Source organism: Halichoeres trimaculatus, unplaced genomic scaffold (assembly GCF_033239565.1).
Source record: "Halichoeres trimaculatus isolate MK-OKI-2021-1 unplaced genomic scaffold, fHalTri1.1 fHalTri1_scaffold_16, whole genome shotgun sequence".
NCBI lineage: Eukaryota > Metazoa > Chordata > Actinopteri > Labriformes > Labridae > Halichoeres > Halichoeres trimaculatus.
The window spans coordinates 1,273,892-1,297,873 of NW_027437194.1; the positions used below are offsets into that span (position 1 = coordinate 1,273,892).

At 40.0% G+C, this 23,982-nt stretch overlaps 1 protein-coding gene across 1 annotated transcript in view; it reads left to right on the top strand.

The window, feature by feature from the left end:
* Positions 1-14,724: 14,724 nt before the first annotated feature.
* Positions 14,725-23,982, top strand: part of LOC141805708 (zinc finger SWIM domain-containing protein 6-like) — a 50,007-nt gene continuing 40,749 nt past the window's right edge. Inside the window, exon 1 of the mRNA XM_074690885.1 lies at positions 14,725-15,257. Coding sequence (XP_074546986.1) covers positions 14,840-15,257 — 418 coding nt within the window. The 5' untranslated portion in view covers positions 14,725-14,839. The remainder of the gene's footprint in view (positions 15,258-23,982) is intronic.

Genomic DNA, 23,982 nt, shown 5'->3' on the forward strand with positions numbered 1-23,982 from the left:
TGAAAAAAAAATTACACTTTATTATGAAAAAAAAAGATATTTTCTACCACATAAACACAAAAAAGTACAGACAATTGGTAGAGTTGAGTACTGTTAGCGGTTGCTAGGTACCGGGTATCGGTACCGTATTGTTTCACATGTGAAAGGTACCCATTGTGAGGCAGCGTAGGAAATTCAAAATGAGCGACTATGACAGCGACGATGAAGTTTCATTCACTTTGGAACCAAAAGGATACCTGTATGAACCGGAGCACACAGAAGAAGAGCTGCTACAGATGGAGACTGAAAGAAATACAGAGGAAACATCCACGGACACTGGACATCGAGATGCTGAGTGTTACTGCTGCCACGACTGTTGTTGTTGTTGTTGTTGTTGTTGCTGTTACAGGACACTCCAGAATTCAGAAGAGCAGGGAAATCTGTGTGATGAGTTATACAGACGGCTTGAGAGCCAGCAGTGTCCTCAGACTCAGACAAATCCTGAAGAGTGTCTGTAACCAAGTTCCACTCGTGACAGCAGTAACACTCAGCATCTGTGGGCATTGAGTCACAGCTCAGACATTTACACCACTGAGTATTTCCAACTCTGTCTTGATGTCCAGTGTCCGTGGATGTTTCCTCTGTATTCCTTTCAGTCTCCATCTGTAGCAGCTCCTCTTCTGTGTGCTCCGGTTCATACAGGTATCCTTTTGGTTCCAAAGTGAATGAAACTTCTTTGTCGCTGTCATAGTCACTCATTTTGAATTTTCTACGCTGCCTCACAATCCTTAGAGTACAAACAAAAGAATTACGATACTTGATCAAACTTACACGAGGCTAAAACCAGCGCTCGAAGCATAGCTTGTTTACATTCCCTACAGCTGAAAGGAGGAGGGGGGACGGAGCGCACTAGCGCTGCGCGGAAGGACACATGAGTTAGTTAGGTCCAGATAAATGTTTATATTTCCGAAGACTTAATGCACTTAAAAAATATTTTATGTATCGTACTCTTAAACTGTGGTATTACTTTTTGATTTGAGTTCTTGTAGGCAGAGAAAATAGCCTTTGAATTTGGTACCGTCTGTCCCTGTTAGCGTCTATTTCCTCGTCACCATCGATTACAGTTTGTGTCTTACTGAGGGAGAGGAGACAACTTTCTACTGTATCTAATGTCCTTAGTGGTCACATAGAGCTCATGCAACCCCACTTCAAAAAAAATGAACTGTCCCTTTAATGGACGTCCAGATGAGATACAAATCTGACGTCAGATCAACGTCTAAAAAAGGTCCGACAACGACATCTGAACTATGGATCTATTTGGACGTTTTGATGACGTCATGATTTTGTTGTTGACAGACGTCCAGATGAGGTACAAATCTGAACGTCATTTTAACGTCTTTAAAAGGTCCAATTATGACGCCTGATTTATGGATATGTTCGAACGTTGTGCTGACGTCTGGATTAAGTCCGGGGTGGCCAATCTCTGGCTCGCGATTGATACTTAAGTTTCAGTTTCTCTTCTCTAGTACGAATTGAAACACACAAACACAGTAAATCTCGCTTTGAAAATTGGAAATGTTTTGATTTTCATTTAATGACATTTATGAGTGAGAGGAAGTGTGTTCGTAATACCACGTGTGTGATGTGGCTCTTTGTGATACCACGGCCATTTTTGTGGCTCTTGGTCTCTGGTTTGGTCTTTAATGGACGTCCAGATGAGATACAAATCTGACGTCAGATCAACCTCTAAAAAAGGTCCAACAACGACATCCGAATCTTGGATCTATTTTGGACATTTTGATGACGTCATGATTTTGTTGTTGATGAGGTACAAATCCGAATGTCATCTTAACGCCCAAAAACGTCTGAATCTTGGATCCTTTGAACGTCTTATTGGCGTCAAGATTTGGTCTGCAAATGACGTCCAAAAAAAGGTCAGATTTGGATGTCAAAATTTGTACCTTTTTTGCACGTTGCTCTTTCGTCTAGATATGGTCTTTGATGAACCGACCCAATCCTGACAGGATCGGCACGTCTCTCCAAGAATTTGTTGCTGTACAGGATCAACTTCCTCCTCCTGAATCTGAAATCTACTTTCAGAAATCAGGTCGCACCGTTACAGAAATCTGTCTGACCCTTTCAGCGGCGGCGCAGACGTGAAGCGGACGTTTTCCCTCCTTGAGCTCGTCCGTCGTGATGTATCACCTTGAGCTCCACAGGGCGTCCTCCCTGGAGTCCCTTTGTCTATGAATGCTAATGGGATCTCTCTGTGTTAATAATAAATAGCTGCTGATAAAATAATAAATTCCTAATGTCCCTCTCAGACCTTTTCCCCTGCTTCTCCTCCGCCTCAGATTAGTTTATCAGGGCCTCGCCGCCCCAAACACTTTGGGCTTAATTATTAAAAAAGCCTGAAAAATTCATACGCTTCTTTTTTGGGGTGCAAAAGCCATCGTTCAGCTGTGGGTATTTGGAAAAAAGAGGCGGAGAGGGATGAAATATTCAGCAGCACACAGCCCCTTCAATTATTTTTTCCTAATGCTTGGATGTTAAAAACAGGCGGGCTGAAATGAGCATTTTAAGGCGGAATAATTCCTACAGCAATATAATACAGCTTAATTATTCAGGCCTAAATCTCCCACTGCCACTTTACACATTTATGTTTAATCACATCCAGGGAGTTTGGATGCAATCACTTGTTATTTTTCAGCCTCTAGCAACGCAATTAAGCGTGAAAAAAGACAGATGTGTTTTTTTTCTGCTGGTAAATATAAAAACGAAGAGAAGAGCTGGGTCCAGTTTCCAGTGGAGCAGGTTTTCAGATTTCTGCGGGTCAGACCTCGCCATCAGAGAATCAGACGATGTTTCAGTCATCCCCCTCCGTCGCTCCTCTCAGCACGAACGCTTTGTTTGCCGTAGTGTCGTCGTGCTGTATTATTTAGAGGCAGCACAAACAGAAGAGCGCTCGCTGTCTTCGCTCAGCTCCTCGGGCCTGCCGCTGCATCCACCGCGGGGATCGATTTCACGCAAAGCCGCTGGATCAGATCAGACAGTCACACCCACTGAGAAACACCCACGCTGCCTCCAGACACTCAGAGGAGAGAGGAGGGAAACTCTGAAACTTTCTGACTGAAGGAGAAGACTCAACACTTTAAAAACACGTCAAACTCCTTTTTGAACATGTACAACCTGTATTCAAACAGGTCCATCATAGACAAGTAGCAACACAGTCAGACTTGTGTTTTTAAAAGTCCCATATGATGCAAAAATCACTTTATTAAGTCTTTTAGTGAAATGTGTGGGTCTTTGTCTTTCCTCCCAGCCCACAAAATGTGATATTTAATGACCAAACCTGTTCTTAGTAGAGCTTGTTAATGTAAAATCCTGACCTAAAACCAGCTGTTTGGATTTTGGGGATTTGCCAACGTCAGCGATTCACTTTTTTGACCAATCAGGAGCAAGTCTGACCTGATTGGTCCACTGGAGCAGATATCCCAATTCCAAAGCTGAAAGGCCATCACTGCTCTGTTTTTGGCTGTAAACAGCCACATAGCTCCATGCTCAAGCTTCCCATCTCAGAAGAAGACAGACTAAGTGTCTAGAGTTCATTGATCAGGAAATGTTCCAGCTACACTCAGTAAAACTGAGCATGTGTGTGCTAGTCACTTCACGGCCGACTGCTTTTCCAACTTTGGACAGTCCAACAGAGGGCTAGCCAATAGACTGGTCCTGAATCCAGGCGCATTACCAACCATCCTCCAACAAACCTGGGACCCTGGAAATGTGAGTATTTTAAATGCTGTGTGCTGTGGAGCAGATGGAAGAGCTTTTCCTCAGTGTCCCCCCTGTCTCTGTGTTAGCTTCAGGATGCTAACTTTAGCTGCAGTTAGCCTGTTGTTTTAGCCTGTAATGTTACGGTAAACGAGCTTCTCTGTTTTCTAAACATTGTGCACTCGGAGCTCGTGGCGCCGCTCTCAGTGACGTGGAAGAGCGGGGCGGTATCAGCGGTGGCTCATTTACATATGAAGGCCACGCCCACTAAATCAGAGCGTTCTGAACAGAGGGGCTATGAGAGCCTGGAAACAATGCTGCTGTGCTTGATTTATTGGCTTTTTGGACCAAAACATGTTACTACCATTTCATGAAGACATCAATGATCCAGATTAAACTGCAGGAAAGGAGCAGGAGATGGGAGCTTTAAAGTCACAAAAACAACATTTTCTGAAAACTCTGGCCAAAGTGAAGATTTTGGAAAACTCTTGTTTGTGTAGTTTTGACAGGGGTTCATTCTGATTGGCTGGCACAGGTTTTACGTCTGAAAAACACCGAAAAATAACCAGTTAACCAATACATCCACCAGGGGGGGCAGCCCGGAGTCAGTCAATAATGGTTTGCTTGCATAAAAAACAAAAACAGAGGCAGCGTCGTGGCAGGTGGTGGATGGTATTTCTTCTTTGTGTCTCACTGAAGCTACGTATCAGGTAGCAAGAGCAACACTGCCCCCCATGGTTTTCAGTGGTACTGCTCCGTTTGATCAGTATCCATAAGCTTCATGGAAACATGCAGAAATACGGATGAAATGAACGCAAAGCACTGATAGAAAGCTCCGACCGTATCCGTATCCGTACGTAACGTTGATCATAAATGGGGAAACAAATTTTAAAAAATCTGCCAATGGAAGAAAGGAAAAGTTTCTTGTATTAAAACGTTCTTCCAGCTCCAAACAAATTTTCCATCCAACCTGAATCTTTGTGTAAATTTGACCCACAGTGTTTTTTTTCTGTGACAGACCCGTCCAGCTGACTTCATCAGAAACACTGATCGACTCTGAGAGCAGAGACATTATTCAAACATTTATTAACCTGCTTCATGCGTTTAATTATTCATCTGGACAGCTCATTTAAAAACACTGTGTCTGGTACATAGCTTATTATTATATTAATAGTGTTATATTAGCATCACAGCATGAATAATTAACGATCACGGTTCAGCGTGTTTGTAATACGTCTCAGTCTGTGCTGATTGACTGAGCGAAATAAACTCAGCGCTTCATGTTTTTATTCCGGGAATTTAACTTAAAGAGAGGTTACTGTGATTTTTTTAGTCTTTATTCTGCTTTATATGATTTAAAGCTCCAAAAAATTAACCCATTTTTTCTCTCACTGGTGTTTTAGAAAAACTAAATTCAGCCTCTGACATGCTTCTTTAAAGCTGCTGTCTCTTTAAGGCTCCCTGCGCCAAACCCCTTCACTCTGATTGGCTGACCCTCTGGAGCAGGAGTCCTCAAACCTTTTTGGCCTGTGTGCATAGATCTGAAAAACTTCTACACTGAATTTGTTGTTTTAATTGTTTAATCTTTTATTGTTTTTATTCTACAGACGTTTCCTTTCTCTGGTGGCGGATCTAAGCCTTTTATATATTTCTATATTTTTTCCCACATTTCTCTTTTTCCTCTCTTTTACTTCTTCTCTTTTATTTCTTTTTACAGTTTGTTTTATTATTATTATATAAAGCGCTTTGTAACATTGTTTTTGAAAAGTACTATATTAATAAAGTTAAGTTTATTATCATGTGGTTTTAAAGTGATATAACAGTGAAATGAAAGATGACACAAATTCTTTTCTTTTTTAGTGAAATATTTTTCAGAAATACAGACTTAGGAAACTAGAACCTTTGATGGATCATGGTTACAAAAATTAAATCACATTTCCTTTTTTTTATAGACGTAAACAATCATAGACATGACAATAAGTTGCCATTGGTAAATGTGATTTTAATCTGATATGTTTGATTTCTTGTTATGCAATTTAAAAAAAAACATTTGTCACACGTTCCTTGTTGTACTCCCATGTACCTGTAGGGGGGACTATCGGGTGTTAAGATACCGTAGACTTGGGTGTTGGAGGTCTGGCCATAGACTGTATAAAACATGGACGTAGTCTCGCTGACGTCGTCTGTTTCTGAAACGGAAAATGAAGCAGATCGGCTATAGCGGCCATATTGGTAGTGGCAAGGGCTTCACCTACAGCCATAGGGCGCCTGTCGGTCACGTGACCCTGAGCTGTGCCTCTGATTGGGGGAGCTTGCGATCTTAATATCCTCTGAACGGCCGAGTTAGAAAAAAATATCATCCCCCGTACAGTGGGAGCTGGTAGCAAAATCAGCGACTCAGACAGGAGACGATTTTTGAACCAGGCTGTAAATAGGTTAATTTCTGCTTTGAAAACAGGTTTTTTTGGCTTGATGTGTTTGTGACTTTGTGACGAGAAACAGCAGATTTTAGCGCGACTCATTTTTTTGGCCCAGAGGTTGCCGCTTGGGTCTGGCCCATAGACTGTTAAAAAAACGGACGTCATCTTGCTCGGCTCGAAGTGAGGTTACCACACAAACTGCTCCCCCTGGTGGCTGGCTGCAGTAAAGGGTTTAAAAATCCATCTCCCCAGTCATTCCAGATGGGCTGTGGTCAAACTTTAAAAAATTAATACACCTGGTAGAAATGTTTCTCACGTCTGATTGTTGTGGTGATTTGAAGATATCATTTGGCTGTCTTGTATTCAAGTCCTCTTTTTTCTGAAAAGTTTCATTTTCATTAGTTATACAGGTTAAAAACAAAACTTCACGTCATGTTTAACGATGATTAACAGCTGAAGTTCTCGTGTATTTTTTTAGGGGATTGTAAAATATGTCAGGAGGTAGAGTCAGGAAGTGATTAGACTCTTAAAAGAAAAAGAGTCTGCCCAGTACCTGACAACTGGTATTGGTACTTAACGGTACTAAATATCAGTACTTTTGTGTGTCAATGTGGTAAAAAATATTATTTTGTTTATTGATAAAATTCCAAAGTTTTTCAATTTAACATGCTTCGTTATTTTTCAATATATAAACTTGTAATGCTGTGTACATGTCCAGTAGGAAAATCGGCTACTCCCTCCTCTCTCTCACAGTCACATGAATCGGTACCACAAACAGGATTTGGTCAGTACCCATAAAAGTACCTAATTCAGTACCCATCCCCGTTCACAGCTGACCCTGGTCGTGTTTTTTGTGGAGGGGGGGTCAGGAGTGTGACACCTCCAAATGAGATCATGAGCAGTTTTTCCTGAATATTCATAAAGCGTCGAATCATCAGATCATCCGTGTCCAAAGAGGAGGCGCCGGGTGGGGGAGGGGAAAGGTGAGAAAATAACCTGCTTGGATTTCATTATCAGGGGTTGTAATCCTCTGCTCCAGATACTCCTCCAGCCCTAGAGGAGAGGAGGAGGAGAGGAAGGAAGAAAGGGAGGAAGGAGACAGTGCTGTTTCCTAAACACTTCAATTGAGGAGCTGCTCCTCGCTCCTCTTTCTCTCCTCACTTTCTGTCCGCTCATGTTCCCCTTCACTTTCTTTCTTCCCAGTCCTTTCAAGTGCTCCTTATCCTCCCTCCTCCTCCTCTTCCCTCCCCTCCTCTCTCCTCCTCCCCTCAGCGTTTAGTGATTAATGCGAGTTTTAATTGTCATGCTCACTTTTATGCTCATTAAAGTGTATTATGCAGCAGTTAGGGTATTAAAGTTCAGCCTGAAATTTCATGCATACTGATGAGAATGCAAATGAGCCCAGCGTGAAAGGATGGTTTGGTTTGTGTCGTGTGTGTGTGTGAGTGTGTGTGTGTGTGTGTGTGAGAGTGTGTGTGATTATCCCCAGGAGTGAGCCCGAGTGTCATTATCGCCTGGACTAACCATCTTAGCTGAGCGGGGCGAGCCCATCCGTAGAAATCACCTTAATGGGAATCTAGGAGTTTTATGCATGAGTGCCTGAGACGTGTTGGAGAGTTTGTGCTGTGAGGAACTGCTGCACGGGGTTTACAGCGGGCGTTACGGACGCTCTCTGCTTTCCACACGTCATTTTTCACATATGAGCATGCGTGACAAACCAAGGCAGGCAGAGCATCAGCAAAGAACACCAGAGGCCCCAGAACAGAGCGAGCATCAGTCAAATCAGACACAGCCCGTTGGAGCAGCTGATGCTCTGCAGGTCGGCGCTAACGTGTTAGCCACCTGAGCTAACGCCGTGCTCAGTTTTAGATCTTATCGAGCGTCTTGTCCACAAAGGGCGCCTTTGATGAAACGTCTTGTTCCACCACGTCCACCTCAGTCTGACGCCTCACGCTGCGGGTCGCACCGTGAAAGGAGGTCTTTGTCACGGAGGCGCTGTTTGAGGCGATGCTGTCGACGCCTCCTTTGATGTCGGCCTCACGTTGACTTGTTTATGGATCTGTTCACAGTCGTCAAGTGTCCTCAGATTTGTTTTGCTCTCATCAAGTGATCCCTTTCTAGAATAAGACAAAACCACAGGCCTCTGGCGTGGATGATGAGTTATAATTATGGTTTACTGACTCATCGTTACACGTCCAGGGACCTGCAGCGGAGCAGAAAGGCTCTTTTCTGTCCCATGATTGTTCTGAGTGTACCTGCCACAGGGGCTGCAGACCGCCGTGAACTTTAGGAGGAATTGGAGCTTAGAGGAGTCGGTTTCCTCAAACTGATAGAGAGAAATAACAACGCTGCATAAATCAACATATTACCTCTCTGCTGTGCATCCTGGGAAAAAAAAGCCTCAAGTAAAAAAAAGTGGCGTTGAAGTCACATCTTTCCAGCAGTGGGAGCTCGGGCTGATGGGAAATGGAGTTGTCAGCTGTGTTCAGAGTCAGTTAATGATAGAAACCACTGTGACCACACAGTTTATGTGGATCCTTGTTTTTGTTTGTTAACATGTCAGATTTATGGTGCATGGACGAACATTTAAAAAAAAAAAACATAATTATGAGAAAAAAGTCAAAGCTATGAAACAAAAAGTCAAATTTATAAAATAATTCTTATTATTTTGCCATTTTTGGAACAGCATGGACAGAGATTCATTACCTGAATTAAGCTGAATATGAACATATATATTTACACATATAAAATAGAAAATGGAGAGCCATGCTGAGGGAAGGGGAGGGGTGAATTGTTTTAATGTTATTTTATTTTATTTCATTTTATTTTTATTTTTGTCTGTTTGCTTGTTTGTTTTTGTATGTCTGTGTTAATATTTTTTAATAAATAAATAAATAAAATTTAAATAAAAAAGTAGCAATGGTTGCATCTGATTTAAAAAAAGTGAAAGTTATCATATAAGATAAAAGTCAAAATTATGAGCCTAAAAAAAAAAGATTTAAAAAGAATACATAGCTCTTTTTTAAAAAATGACAAAATTATGAAATTAAAAGTCAAAATAAAAGAAAAAAGACAAAATTATGAGATACAAATTCATTACTAAAAAAACAATATTTGAGATAAAAAATTCGTAATTATAAAATTAAAAGTCAAAATTTTCAGATAAAAAGTCAAACTTTTAAAATAAAAGGTTGAAGTTCTGATAAAATTGAAAATTATAATAAAATAAATAAATAAAATATATAATAATAATAAAATAATAAAAATAATAATAAAATAATAATTGTGAAATAAAAGATAAAAGTCAGGATTGTAAAATCAAATCTTGAAATTATGAGATAAAAATTCATAATTATGAATTAAAAAATAAATAATTATGGGATTAAAAAAGATCCATGTCTAATTTCTAAATTAAGTTTTTAAATCATGTGTTAAAAAGTTAAAATAAGTTTAAAAATCATAATTTTGAGTTAAAAATTCATATTTTGGAGATGAAAAGTTGGTGATTTGACTTTTTATCGCATAAATTTTACTTTATCATGCCATAATATCGACTTTTTAATTTTCATTATTGCTAGCTGGAGGCAATGGGCTTTTATATTGGTGCCAGACCTGATGATGGGGTCATAAACATGGGTACCACAAAGACCTCTGCTGTTTCCATCCAGGCCTCAGGCTGCTGTGAGTTAGCGATCAGTTTTAAAACTGTAAAAACACAGATTTTATGTTTGTTCATCATCTCTGTTTGAGCTGTAAACTGAATCTGAGTGGCAAAGGATGAAACAAAGAGTGAGCAGCAGCAGCAGCAGCAGCAGCTCGGTGCTGTAAATGAGCTTCTCCTCAGCACAGATAAGAGAAAAAGCTCATTAGCATAATGAACATGTGAAATCTAAATGTAACAGAGAGAGAGAAATGCCTACAAACCAAACAGAGCAGCGTTATTAGAAGGTGTGTGTCTTATTCAGAGCAGCGTGTCAAGTATCCGTGCTGCTGTCTTCCTCTCCCGGCCCCCTGCTGCTCCCACCACGTTGAGCGAATAGGCTCCGTCATTACTGCGCTTCAAACACGCCGTCTGCAGGGGGAAATGAGACAATAGTAAAGATTTTCAACCAGGGGGCCTAAATCATTTACCCAGCATGCAGCGGCGTGCTGAAATGAGGCTGCTGATGACTCTGTCCTGCAGCAGCAGCAGGTGGTACTGTAACCCGGAGAAGACAACATGGAGGCAGGAAGACGGATGGAGCCATTACGCCGACAAACTCAGAGTTTATGCTCGAGTGTTTGGGATGTTGGCTGAAACGGTCCCGTGGCGACGATCAGAGAAGGCAGCGAGCATCTTCTGCTGAGGCTGAGGGGACAGACGTAGCGTTTGAGCGTTTGTTTTTAACAGAAACCTCAAACACTCTGCTGCTTCGGCCTTTCAGTACCCACACACACTCACACACACACACACAGCGTAAACACACACTAAGACTCCTGCTGTGTTTACAGGCCAGAGTCCAACACCGGGCACCTTCACTTTAATCTTTCCTCACACACTACACCGAGCAGCGCCTCTTCCCCTCTCCACTTTAACCTTCGACGTCACTTTTTCAATTTAGCGTAGCTTGAGGCTACGAGACGCCGCTGAGACCAGATTAGATCCATTAATCAATATGTCTCGAATTAACACTGAGTCCGCAGAGGATCATCACATGACTTTCTAGATTCTTAAGCCTCCTTTATTTTTTTATTCAGGCTCACCGCTCTTAGTCATCTGGTTTCCAACGGGTCAGAAAGTAACAAACATGCTGTTAAATCCTTAATTTCACCAAACGACAGACAAACGCATGAGTGAAAAAAAAAGTTTCACAACAAAAAACTTCACCCTTTACCTCAGTGATTAAACTTCATGAAGAAAAAAAAAGCTACTGTCAAAGTACCAAAATCTGCAGTTCCTCAAGCGGCCACTGGGGTAACACCCCAAAAATGAGTCACTCTCCATCAAACCCCTTATTAAATTTAATTTAATTTAAACTTCGGCATTGACTCTGTGACATAGTAGCAGACGTGAGCGGTACATTCTTCAGCGTTCGTGTGTTTCTCTGCTATACCCCTCCAAGACCCCAGGGTGCAGTGTGGTCAGTTTGATTATTAGAAAGCCTGTTTCTGCTCCTGCTTCTTTTTCTGTTTACTTTCTCACAGTATTTTAAATGCTTTACATTAAACTATAGCTAAAACATGTTTCTATTGATTAAAAGATGAATAGATGAAATATACGTCTGATGTGCGAGAGCATGACCCAGCTCAAAGGACCAATAACTAGAATTACAGTCTGGGTCATTTTTATGCATTATTACATTTAACTTCTAAGGAGAATGAAAGGTTTTCAGACAAAAATGTGTCAATTTAAATTTTTGAAATTATCTCTTAGCATGTTTTGTCTGTGTCTTTTTGATTCTTCTTATAATTATATTATTGTATTTTATTTTTTTAATTATTATTATTATTATTATTATTATTATTATTATTATTATTATTATATTTTTTATATTTATTTTCATTATCAATATTATTATTATTATTATATTATATTTTTATTTTATTGTTATTATCATTATTACTTTTATTATTATTTTCATTATTATTATTGTCATTATAATTATTGTTATTATTATCATTATTATTATTTATTTATTTATTTTGTTTAATTTTTGCACAAAAGCATTTACTTGCTGACTTTACTGATCGTACAGAAGCATCCAAAGAGTTTGCAATTCAGATTTTCATAAAATTCTGTCCTCATTAGTTTTAATTATCTGAAAAAACATGTATTTGTTGTTTTCTGAACCCAGGAACCATGGCTTTTGTAGTTTTGTATTTTATCGTTAAAGTAGCAAACTTATACATATTAGCTTCAGGTTTAACTACTTGTGTCGGGTACCACAGCGTTCACAAACCTCTCTTTGTTTCCTTTGCGCCGTTCTTTCTTCAAGGTATGGTCACCTCTGGTTCTTAAAAGACACAAATTATGATAAAAACAATGACAAAAACAAACAAAACAAAGAAAAAGCACAAAATATGGTCTTACTTTCGGCTTTAAAGAAGAGGAAATTATTGATGTTTGGGTCCTTGTGAGGTTGTGTCTGGTTTGGCGCCCCCTGTGGATGGAATAGTAGCTCGGGTCTTTGCTAGTTTTATCTTCTGCAAATGTGGACACTTCTTTTCAACCTTATCCTTCTTCTTTAACAAGTAAAGACAGAAGTTATCAGAACTGAGAGACATTAAAAATACGCAAATCAAAAACAAATTTAGCTGCTGATGGTTTGGTTCATCATGAGGAGCCATCAGTATGAATTTCAGCCTGTTTCAGAAACATAAAAAACTCTACATAGGAGATTTAAACACTGCCAGGAGCACAGACACGTAAATATACAGACATGTAAACGCCACTTTTCCTGAAGTTAGACGTGATGCACATTTAAAGGTTATGAATTAAGTCGTCCAGAGTAAAAATATCCCCCTGTCTTTGAGGAATGATCCACATTTTTCGGTTTAAGTGCAGCTTTCCTCAAACAGAGGTCGTGTTTCCGTGCAGTACTATACTTTCCATGATGAGCTGTGCTTCCTTCAAACAGACCCACATTCCAGCGGACCTTTAAACGTCACAGGGGGCGGTGCTGCGTTCACTGCCCCTCCCCCCAAACCACGAGGCTTTGGTGTTGACAGGCCAATCACCGCCCACATTCAGCACAGCGTTTCTGTTCCGGCGGCAGACAAAGCACGTCGGCCCGTCGTGTTTCCGCTCACATTTGAAATCCTATCAGTAAAGAAAATAAAAAACATCGATTTTTTAATCTGATTTTTCCTCAAAGTGTTTGTTTCAGCCTCGAATGTGATTCACAAAGGATGAAAGCAGCCGTGCGGGAATTCCACCCTCCGGTCTCGTTTTCCCTGCAGAGAGCGTGACGAGCGGTTCAAGGACGATCCGACTCTTTGAGTCGGCTCTTTACAAGTGACGTTAACATCGTCTTTAATTTTCCTGTTTCACTCCTTCTTTTCTCTGTTTTGGTAAATAAGAGGTGGAAAGTCTTATTTTTTCACAAAAAAGTGGGGTATATGATAGAAAATCATTTATCAGTGATGTTATTTAATAGTAGTATGTTGTAGTTTGTAAGATTCACTCAAGTTTAAGGAGTGTACAAAAAAAACCTACCATAACTAGAGGATCAAAAACTCTTTCTCAAAATATCCTGCTTTTAGAACTAGTATGACTTCACATTTATAGTTTTAATTTATATATATATATATATATATATATATATATATTATAATTGTTTTAGAATATGAATGTAAGTATGTTACCATAGATCATGGTATAACAATGCTCATTTCTAATTTTTAAAGTGATGTACAGCAGCCTTTTTATTAGTGGCTAGGGGTGGGCGATACTGGGAATTTTGGTATTGATCTGATACCAAGTAAATACAGGGCTAGTATCGCTGATACCAATACTTTTTACATGAAATGTAATGATCATTGAATAATTTTGTGATTTTGCCTTGAGTTGGTTGATTATGATTATGGTAATACACAGCACAAATATTTTAGGCAAGAAAAATGTTTTTTTTTAACTAACCACAACAATAGAACAACATTTTATCTGTATAAAAGTAATAGAATAATTATTCTACCGCTAAAATTGTTTAGGGAAAAAAAATCACAAGTGCAAAATAACAAAATTTTCCCTCCCATTTGCACAGAGAAGCGGCAGACAGAGGACAGTAAAGTAAATTGCTGGACAACATAGGAGAAACTACAGTATCGATCTCATCACTCTAGTATGATCTGATACCAGTACTCATCGATACGCCCAGCCCTATTAGTGGCACCAGAGACTGGTGAGTGGTGACAATCTGCTGTGGGAGCACACTATTAGGCCAATTTAAAAAAAGAAAAAATGAACAAAAATAAGTTAAAATTGGCCTATGTTTGTGCACTTTTTGCTTTTTCCTGATTTAATTTACTGTCATTGAATTATTGTTATGCTTGTTCAGTAACCTTGTAAACAAAGAAACGTGGAAACAGATTAGAAAAAAAAATCTGACTACTACTAGGTTGGTATATGATTGCAGATTTAACATAATAACAATAACATTCGTAATATATATATATATATATATATATATATATATATATATATATATATATATATATATATATATGTGTGTGTGTGTGAGAAAAAAATGACTATAAATCAGGATGTATCTACAAAGGGTAGAAGTTACAGGTATCTATTTCAAGTATCATGAGTGAGTCAAGGTGTAGTGTCGTGTATTTTCCAGTGTATTTTCCAGTGTATTTGTTTATCTTTACATCTGTAAATGATTTTATTTTGTCTGTCTTGAACCCCAGGGAGGAAGGTAAAGGCTGACTAATATCGCTCTCAGAGCCAAATGTAGTGACTCATAGAAACGAAGCGGAAATCCCATCACTACCGGACAGAGCCCGCCCCTCTCAATTTGTCAACAAAGGGGTTTGACAAGCTCGGATAAGCCCCGCCCCCCTGTTTCCTTAAAAGGGTGATTTGGCCATACCCGTCCAACAATCAGACCGTGGGTAACCTTTCCTTTCCCATCCCGTTCATATGGTCCGTTGACTTCCTCCGTGGCCGTCAAAGCGGAGCTATCATGGCGGAGCGCGTCCAGCAGCCCCCGGCCAAGCGGCTCTGCTGTAGACCGGGATACATCTGTAGGCAAGGCCAGCGGGCCGCGGGGGTGCCGTGCGGAGCCTCGGCTTCCCCTGAGTCGAGCAAAACCCACAACCCGGAGTCTCTCCTGGACATCGCGGCGCGAAAAGTGGCGGAGAAGTGGCCGTTTCAGAGAGTGGAGGAGCGTTTCGAGCGGATCCCGGAGCCCGTCCAGAGGCGGATCGTGTACTGGTCTTTTCCGAGGAGCGAGAGGGAGATCTGTATGTACTCGTCGTTCAACACGGGCAGCGGCGAGGAGATTGGGAGTAGCGGGGAGAGCGGCGACGAGACGCGGCTTCCGTTCCGGAGAGGCATCGCTCTGCTGGAGAGCGGCTGCGTGGACAACGTCCTGCAAGTCGGTGAGTGATGAGGCGGGGAGAGCGGGGAAAAACAGACCAAATACACCTTTTCTTCTCCAAATCATCAACCCAAAACCTCGAGAAGAGCTTCACGGAGCGTTGTGTGTGTGAAGCGCGGTGGAAACATTGGTATTTAAAGTGACAGGGGTGACAACAAAGGGGGACGCGGTCAGGCGGCAGAGGAGCGGCGACAATGGGGCTTTAAACGCGCTGTGTGCATGAATGGGAATGTGTGACTGGGGGCATTTAAATCCTGTTTTGCTCGGGGGTAGTTTGAATGTGAAACACTGGGCACAATGACTTAAAATCCAGTAATTGAGTTGAAAATGAAGGCGTGTTGATGACAAAAGGAGGAATCCCCTTATTTCCCACATCTCAGCTGCTGCTAACCTTTTCAGAAACTTTCAGATGCAAGAATTTACCGCTTATTCAGGGGGATTTTACATTTAACACACATCCTAGCTGATTTAAAGTCTTAAAACCAACACTACACACCATTTTCTCCTCTAAAAATTAAAATAAATGAACCGATTTGACTCCAAAACATAGCTCTGAGTCTTTAAAGACTATTTGTATCTATTTGTATCTTTAAATGTGATGATTTCAAGCTATACCTCACATGCCCGGCCTTTTGGAAATCCATTTTGAACACTTACATAAAAGTATTGAGTAATAAGGGAAGTGTTCAAACAGTGTTGGGTTGGGTTTTAACTGACATGCATTGCATTTGAATGAGTTGTTCAGTGTGGCACAATTGATAATACACACATTGTGTGTTTTGTGAGTATGGAAACAAGCTGGAGCAGAGTCAAATATGCTGCAGACTGTGTTGTTGTACTGATACGTAGATGGGTGTATTGGATTTTTGGTTGTTTTTGAGGGAAATTGAGTTTTTTTCTGAGTGAAAGAGGAAGAAACACATGTGCTCACAGCTGCTAGTGCATGACAACTTTCCTCCCATGACTAAACGTTTGATTTCTCGTCATTCAGCAGTTATTTCCAAACGCTTCTTCCACGATTTAATCACCCAGGCAGCACGCATTAAATCCCCGCCGTGCCTTTTTGTGAGTTTGGCACTTTGTTCCCATTTTCATGTTCATTCGTGTCTTTCAAGCGTCCCATCGCCTCCGAAAAGGGAAGGCAAACAAAAGCATCTTTTCACTCCCTTGTTAAGTGGAGGAGATTTGGAAAGAGGAAGCGTATTCTTCTCAAATGGACCCATGATTCACACCAAGCCACAGCCAACTGGGTCAGGACGGAGGTCTGGGTTTTTTGTGTAGTCGCAGGAACCTTGTGGATGGCTCACTTTGCCGCTCTTTGATGGCGTCTGTCACCTGTGAGCGCTGTAATCCCATTACTCCACATCAGGGGTCTGAGACCTTTACTTTCAAAAGAGCCGTTTTGCATCAGCTCACCTGGATGAAAGTCACTTGGGAGCCACAAAATCTACTTTATCTTCAAATTAAGACAAAAAAGTGAATAATCTCGTGAATAATTACCTAAATGAGAAGTTTTTGTATGTGTGTTTTGTGATTTCTTAGTATTTTATAAATTAATTTTTTAGTTTTTTTAATAAATTTGAAAATTTAAAAAACAAAAAACAAAAAGTTGTTGTCATAGATTTTACAAATTTGCAAATTTTATGAAGTTTCAATAAGTTGAAAATAAAAAAAAATCAAAAATTTGCGAAATAATAAAGGAATTAGAAAATTTGCAAAATTTTGATATTCAAAACATTTGATGAAATGTTGTAAATTTGCAAAAAAAAAAAAAACTAAATTATGCAATTTCAAAATTTTGCTTAACTTTCAAAAAAATTAAAAAGCTTTCTAAAATTTGCAAAAATGGGATATTTTTTTTAGAAACAAATTCAAAAATTTGCTTAATCTTCAAACAAAAAATAAAACATTTTTTTCTTAATTTAAAAATATCAGAAAATTGAAATAAAAAAATTAAAAGCTTAATTTCAAGACTTGTATTATGATTTTACTTAGTGGCAGTGTAGTTATCATTAATACCATCTGTAAGAATAATAATAATTAAAAAAAAACTAAATAATAAAATTTCAAAATATTGCTTAACTTCCAAAAAATTAAAAAAAATCAAAAATTTGCAAAAATTGGATATTTAAAAAAAAAATTAAAAAAATTTGCTTAATCTTCAAAAAAAATTTTTTTTTCTTAATTTGCAAAAATGTCAGAAAATTGAAATAGAAAAAAATCAAAAGCTTAATTTCAAGACTTGTATTATGATTTTACTTAGTGGCTGTGTAGTTATTATTAATACCATCTGTAATAATAATAAAAAAAAACACTAAATAATGAAATTTCAAAATTTTGCTTAACTTCCAAAATAAATTAAAAAACTTTTTAAAATTTGCAAAAATGGAATATTTTTATTAAAAAAATTCAAAAAATTTGCTTAATCTTCAAAAAAAAAAAAAAAAAATTAATTTGCAAAAATGTCAGAAAATTGAAATAAAAAATTGCAAAAAATTAAAAGCTTAATTTCATGAGGTGTATTATGATTTTACGTAGTGGCTGTGTAGTTATCATCAATACCATCTGTAAGAATAATAATTAAAAAAACAAAGTTATTTTAATATTTTTTAAAGCTACAATTTTTGAAACCCAACACTTGAGTTTCTGCATCCCCCCACTTTAAAAATGCAGGAGGGGGACACACACACACTCTTACACACACACACACACACACACACACACACAAGCAGGGACTGTCCTGCCAAAATAAAAGCCTTTTTCTATTCCCAGATATTGAGAAATGTTTCTGCAGAGGGGGGATCTGGGTTGTTATGCCAGAGAGCAGAGGGGGGCTCGATCTGCATGCTTACAAAGAGCACACACACTCACACACACTCACACACACATGCAGGGAGGGTTTCTTTCTTGGCTGATTGCACCCCAGCCTGGAATTTGCTGGAAAAATAGAGCCAAGAAGTGATAAATAAAAGATGTAATCTCCTCATGTGTGGGCTGTACCAGCGGAGGGGGCTTTTTCTTGCAGCAGACCTTGAGGAAATGAATTGGCACACAATATCTGTGTGTGGACCCCCCCGACTCCTCCTCCTCCTCCTCGCTGCTCGCTTCACAACAAACCCTCACTGTTAATCAGCGCAAAGATAAAGGAGGCCATTTTTTCTCTCCTGCGAGGGTAAATACTGCAGCAGCTTCCACGCTTTCGACTTCAGGGCTGCTTTATTCCCTCAGTAGCAGCCAATATCATATTTGTTGGGATGAAATTGAGCCGCAAGGTGGAAAAACAAAGAAAGTTGGCGGGTTTAATATCAAACAGGGGACGGTTGTGTCCAGAAGTGAAGAAATTAGCAGATAAATCGAGCGGTTTGTGAAGTAATCAACTGTTTGGACGCCAGGAAAGCAACACTTTGATCATCTGAGCGGGGATAGTTGGGAAAATTCCTGCTTTTTATCCTCTCGCTTGAAAGGAAGCTGAAGACTTTGAAGTATTTTGGGTTTCAGATGAATAAAAAAATGCTTGGAAATTGATATAATCTAATTAAAGTTAAAGAAAGTGGAGCTAAATGCTAATTTGGGCGCTCATCAGCTGTTTCTTTTTCTGCAGCTGTCTCAAACATTTCATCAACTTTACAGTTTCCAGAGTTTAAAAGAAGTTGTGGAGTCGTCTGCGTTTGAGTTTCACGCAGAGCGGCTCAGAGGATGTGAAAGCCTTTTGTCTCCTCCAGTTTACACTCTGGGTCAGAAAGCAGAAAACACATCCTGTGTGAAGAAACTGTCTCTCTGCAGGCTGCTCTGGGTCTGTTTCAGAGAGGCTCTGAGTTTAAAGCTGTCATTTTTTTTAAACCAGTATTGGTATCAGTAAAAATCTGTTATCTGCCATAACGACAGTATTAATATCGGATATCAATATCGGCCCAAATTTCCATATCGGTGTATCCCTAGTTTAAACGACGGATGGTTAGTATAAAAGATGGATGTAGGGTTGATTTGATTTCTGGTTGGATGAAAGGATGAGTTTGATGGATAAATGAGTAGATAGACTAAAGGAGGGGTGAATAGAGTTTGATGATGGATAGATTGACAGATAGACAGCTGAGAATGGCACAATGCTTGGGACAGGTGGATGAATAAAAAGAGGGCTAAATGAAAGAATAAAGACATGATGTGTAGGATGGATGGATGAAAGGATCGTTGGTTGGTTTAATGGTTGGATGATTAACAGTTGAATATTTGAATAGATGGGTTAAAGATGATGTACAAACTTTTGGGTTATTGAAACTGAGCAGGGTTAAAGATGTGATGGATGGATAGATGAACAGATGGATAGATGAACAGATAGATAGATGAACAGATGGATAGATGAACAGATGGATAGATGAACAGATGGATAGATGAACAGATGGATAGATGAACAGATAGAGGGATGGATCAATGGATGTATGGTTTGATGGATGGATGATTGGATGGCTTGACTGCTGGTTGGATGGATGGATAGATGGATGGTTTGATGGATGGATGGTTGGATGGATAGATGGATAGATAGATGGATAGATGGATAGATAGATGGATAGATGGATGGTTGGATACATAGATGGATGGATGGATGGACAGATGGATAGATAGATGGATACATGGATGGATAGATGGTTGGATCGCTGGATAGATGGTTGGATAGATAGATGGATAGATAGATGGAAAGATGGATAGATGGATAGATAGATGGAAAGATGGATAGATAGATGGTTGGATACATAGATGGATGGATGGATGGACAGATGGATAGATGGTTGGATACATGGATGGATAGATGGTTGGATACATAGATGGATGGATAGATGGATGGTTGGATCGCTGGATAGATGGTTGGATAGATAGATGGATAGATAGATGGAAAGATGGATAGATGGATGGTTGATAGATGGATGGTTTGATGGATGGAAAGATGGTTGGATAGATAGATGGATGGATAGATGGATGGTTGGATCGCTGGATGGATAGATGGATGGTTGGAACGATGGATGGTTGGATAAATAGATGGATAGAAGGTTGGATGGATGGATGGATAGATGGATGGTTTGATGGATGGATGGTTGGATAAATAGATGGATGGAAAGATGGACAGATAGATGGATGGATAGATATATGGTTGGATCGAAGTATTGATAAATAGATGGTTGGATGGATGGCTGGTCGGATAAATAGATGGATAGATAGATGATAGATAGATAGATAGATAGATAGATAGATAGATGGATAGATGGATAGATGGATAGATGGTTGGATAGATGGATAGATGGATGGATAAATAGATGGATGGATAGATATATGGTTGGATCGAAGTATTGATAGAGTGACGGTTGGATAAATTGATGGATAGATAGATCGATTGATGGTTAAACTTCTCCAGAGACTCTTAGACTGAAACTGGTCTAGGTTGTGTGTGTTGATGTGTGTGTGTGTGTGTGTGTTTTTGTGTGTTTGTGTGTGTGACACAGTCCTACCAGCTTCAGACTGAAGGAGCACTCAGACAGTTTGTGTCAGACCAAGGTAAACATTCTGTCACGTGTTGATCACCTGAGCTGCTCCAGTCGACCATGAGGTCAAGTCCACAGCTGCAGAGACCTCAGACGACCTCAGACGACCTCTTTACCTCATCACTTACTGACGAGCCGTGTGAGGTCAAAGGTCATGAAAACAGAAGCGTGTGGTCATCAGAGCTTCAGCGTGGAGGCGTTTCTCCACCTTTAATCCATTTGTTGGAGTCTGAACGAAGTATTTGAAGAATCTTTGGATCCTCGTGGTCTTTTTTCCAGGAGAAATGTGAAACTTATCAGTTTGCTGCTTCTTAAATTCCTCTCTGTGCTGTTTGTCTCTGGTGTTTGTGGAGTTTTGAAACAAAGCAGGAACCTGGAGATAAACTGTGCTTGTGTTTTAGATTTAGCTCTTTCTCTTCAGTCGGTTTCAGGCTGCACCCTGACACGCTCTCCCTCCGTTTGTTCACTGAAGTGCAGAATTTGAGGCTGAGCCCTGAAGTCTGTCACAGTCGTGTTTCCTCGCAGACTCAGAGCCGGTGTGTGCTGTCGCTGCAGGCTGTGGGTCCTGGCAGCCCGCGGTATCTGCCGTTTCCCTCACATTTCATCATGTGATGCTGGAGCGGCTGCGACGCCGCGTTTGGTTCTTCTGTCACCACGCAGAGAGGCTCAGCAGCTCTCTGTGGCCGACTGCTGTCATCTGAGGAATGAGACAGTTTGGCCGAGGCTTCACCAGCTCGGGCTCTGGACGCAGTCGCTCTGCGCTCCATCTGTGGTCATCGTCTGATGCAGATCTTCCTGCAGCAGCAGAAAAACGTTAAAGCAGGTGTTGGATGAAGCTCTCAGGAATGTGTGAAATATCCAACTTTAGATCTGGAAACCAGGGGCGGCCTCAAGGGTGGCCCAAGGGTCCCAGGCCCACCTCAAACTTTTCTTTGAAATTTTTTTTTCTTTTGAAAGTGGGATATTAGGACATTTTGTTACTTTAAGCTCATTTCGTTATCATTAGATGTCTTTTCTTTATCAAATGAGCCAAGTTTGGCGATCTTAGGATTGCGTTAGGATGAGAGGATGATTTTGGGACAGACTGTAGATTTTTGTCTTTTATTTAACTGTTGTTTATGTTGCTGCTTTTACAGCTAGAGCATGGATTCCCAAACTTAGCTATGCTAATGCCCCCAAACAGCATTAGCTCCTGGTCGGTGACCCCCTTTGGAAACCAATGGATAACGTTTCAGATTATGTAATGAAATGTCAACTTTAAGAAAGTGTTTTCTTACTTTTATTCACTTTTCAATAATTATTATGTTTGTTTAGAGCAGGAAATTATTAACAAACAAAAGCCAGACACAAAGGGAGATAGATGGTACAATGGTAAACACGTGGACCTGACGATTACGGCACTTAATGTGTTGTATCTTCCGGACAACTGGTTATAAAAAGAAAGACAACAAACCAACAAAAAACTATATAAAAATGTTAACATAATTAGATTCTATTTTTTCCTTCCCCTTCAATTTTCTAAGGCCCCCCTAGTGCCCCCTGGTGGCCCCCTCTTTGAAAACGACCGCTTTAGAGCTCGACTCTTTGGCCGTCAGATAAAGTGAAAAAAGTAACTAAATCTAGTTTAAAACAAACAAACAGAATAATAGTTTTATATCTATATCTATACAGTTATAGTTATTTACTAACTTTTGTCATTGAGGGCCCACCCAAAATTAAAATCCTGGCTCCGTCCCTGCTGGAAACTCATCGTACTAATCGATCTGTGACTGTCTTTGTTTGAGGGATGGATGAAAACAATAGAATAGAGCTTTATTGTCATTGTAACAAGTACAATGAAATTGAAGTCACAGCAGCAATCAAGAAAAACCAAAGAAAGAAAGTGTAAAGAAAGAGCAAAAAGCTCCATCAGAAAATAGATGCTGACAGCTTGTCCATCATTGTCCAGTCAGCCAGCCTCCACCTCCACAGGGTCCAGGACTGAGCTTCTTCAGCAGTCTGTTCAGTCTCTGTCTCCTGGATCCTGTCTGCTCACAGCAGGTGAAGCTCTTCACATGTGGCCTTGGTGTCTGGTGTTAGCTCTGTTAGCCATGTCTGTGAATAGCATGATGCTACTCTGCCCTCTGGTATTCCCTCTGTTGCTGGGTTAGCACAGCTAGCTCGTCCATCTTATTGGAGATAGATCTTACGTTCCCAATAACGATGGATGGAAGGACAGGTCCATGTCGTTACTTTTTAGCTCACATCTGAGAACCAGCACGTCGTCCTCACCTCCTTCTCCTCACTTTGTGGGAAACATCTGGCCTAGCACTATTTAGCATTGACTTGGATAAAAGGGTGAGACTGTTGGATGAATGAATGGATAAACTGATGAAGGGGTGAATGGAGTCTGATGGTAGATAACTAGATGGATGGGAGGACTTTTGGTAAATTTAATTGTTGGATAAATAACAGTTAGATGGAAGGAATGATATCTCAAACTTCTGGATTGAGGAGTTTTATAACATTTTGTCTCTTACAGCTTGTTTTGTTATCATTACATGTCCTGTTTTTATAAAATGAGCCATGTTTTGCGTCTTTGAACCAGTTTGTAAAAAAGTCATGACCCTTTCAGCCTCATGTTAGACCCGTATGACCAGAGAAGTGTTTTGGGAAAGACTGTAGTCTGCTGGAAACTCTTTGGACCAATCGATCTGTGACCGTCTGAACCGAGCCTGGGCCTCAGGAGTCGTGAGAGAGAAACAAACACCAACGTTTTGGGTCAAAAAGCTAAAAAAATGAGCTTAATCTGCTAATTCTCTGTGTGTTTAATAATCTCTTCTGAATGATAATTTATGGATTATGGATTATCACGGCGTTATCTGAATCTCTGATGCCGTTTGAACTGAAACACAGATCTGCTGAAGTCAGCGCTCTTTATTAGATTAAGCTCCAGTTTTTAGCACTTCAAAGCACACTTTGTCTTATCTGCAACACACACACACACACACACTGATACACTCTGATACACACTGAAGCCTCTGGCTTCTTGTACACACTGATTACTGCCGACCAGCTCTCTCATCTGCAGTTTTATGAAGGATCAATGAACGGCGTGCACCTATTGAATGATGCAAAGCTCTGTAAGTATGCACAGGGAGCGCACACACGCCTCACCCAGCCTGCAGCGTGTTGATCAGCATTAATGGCAAAAGC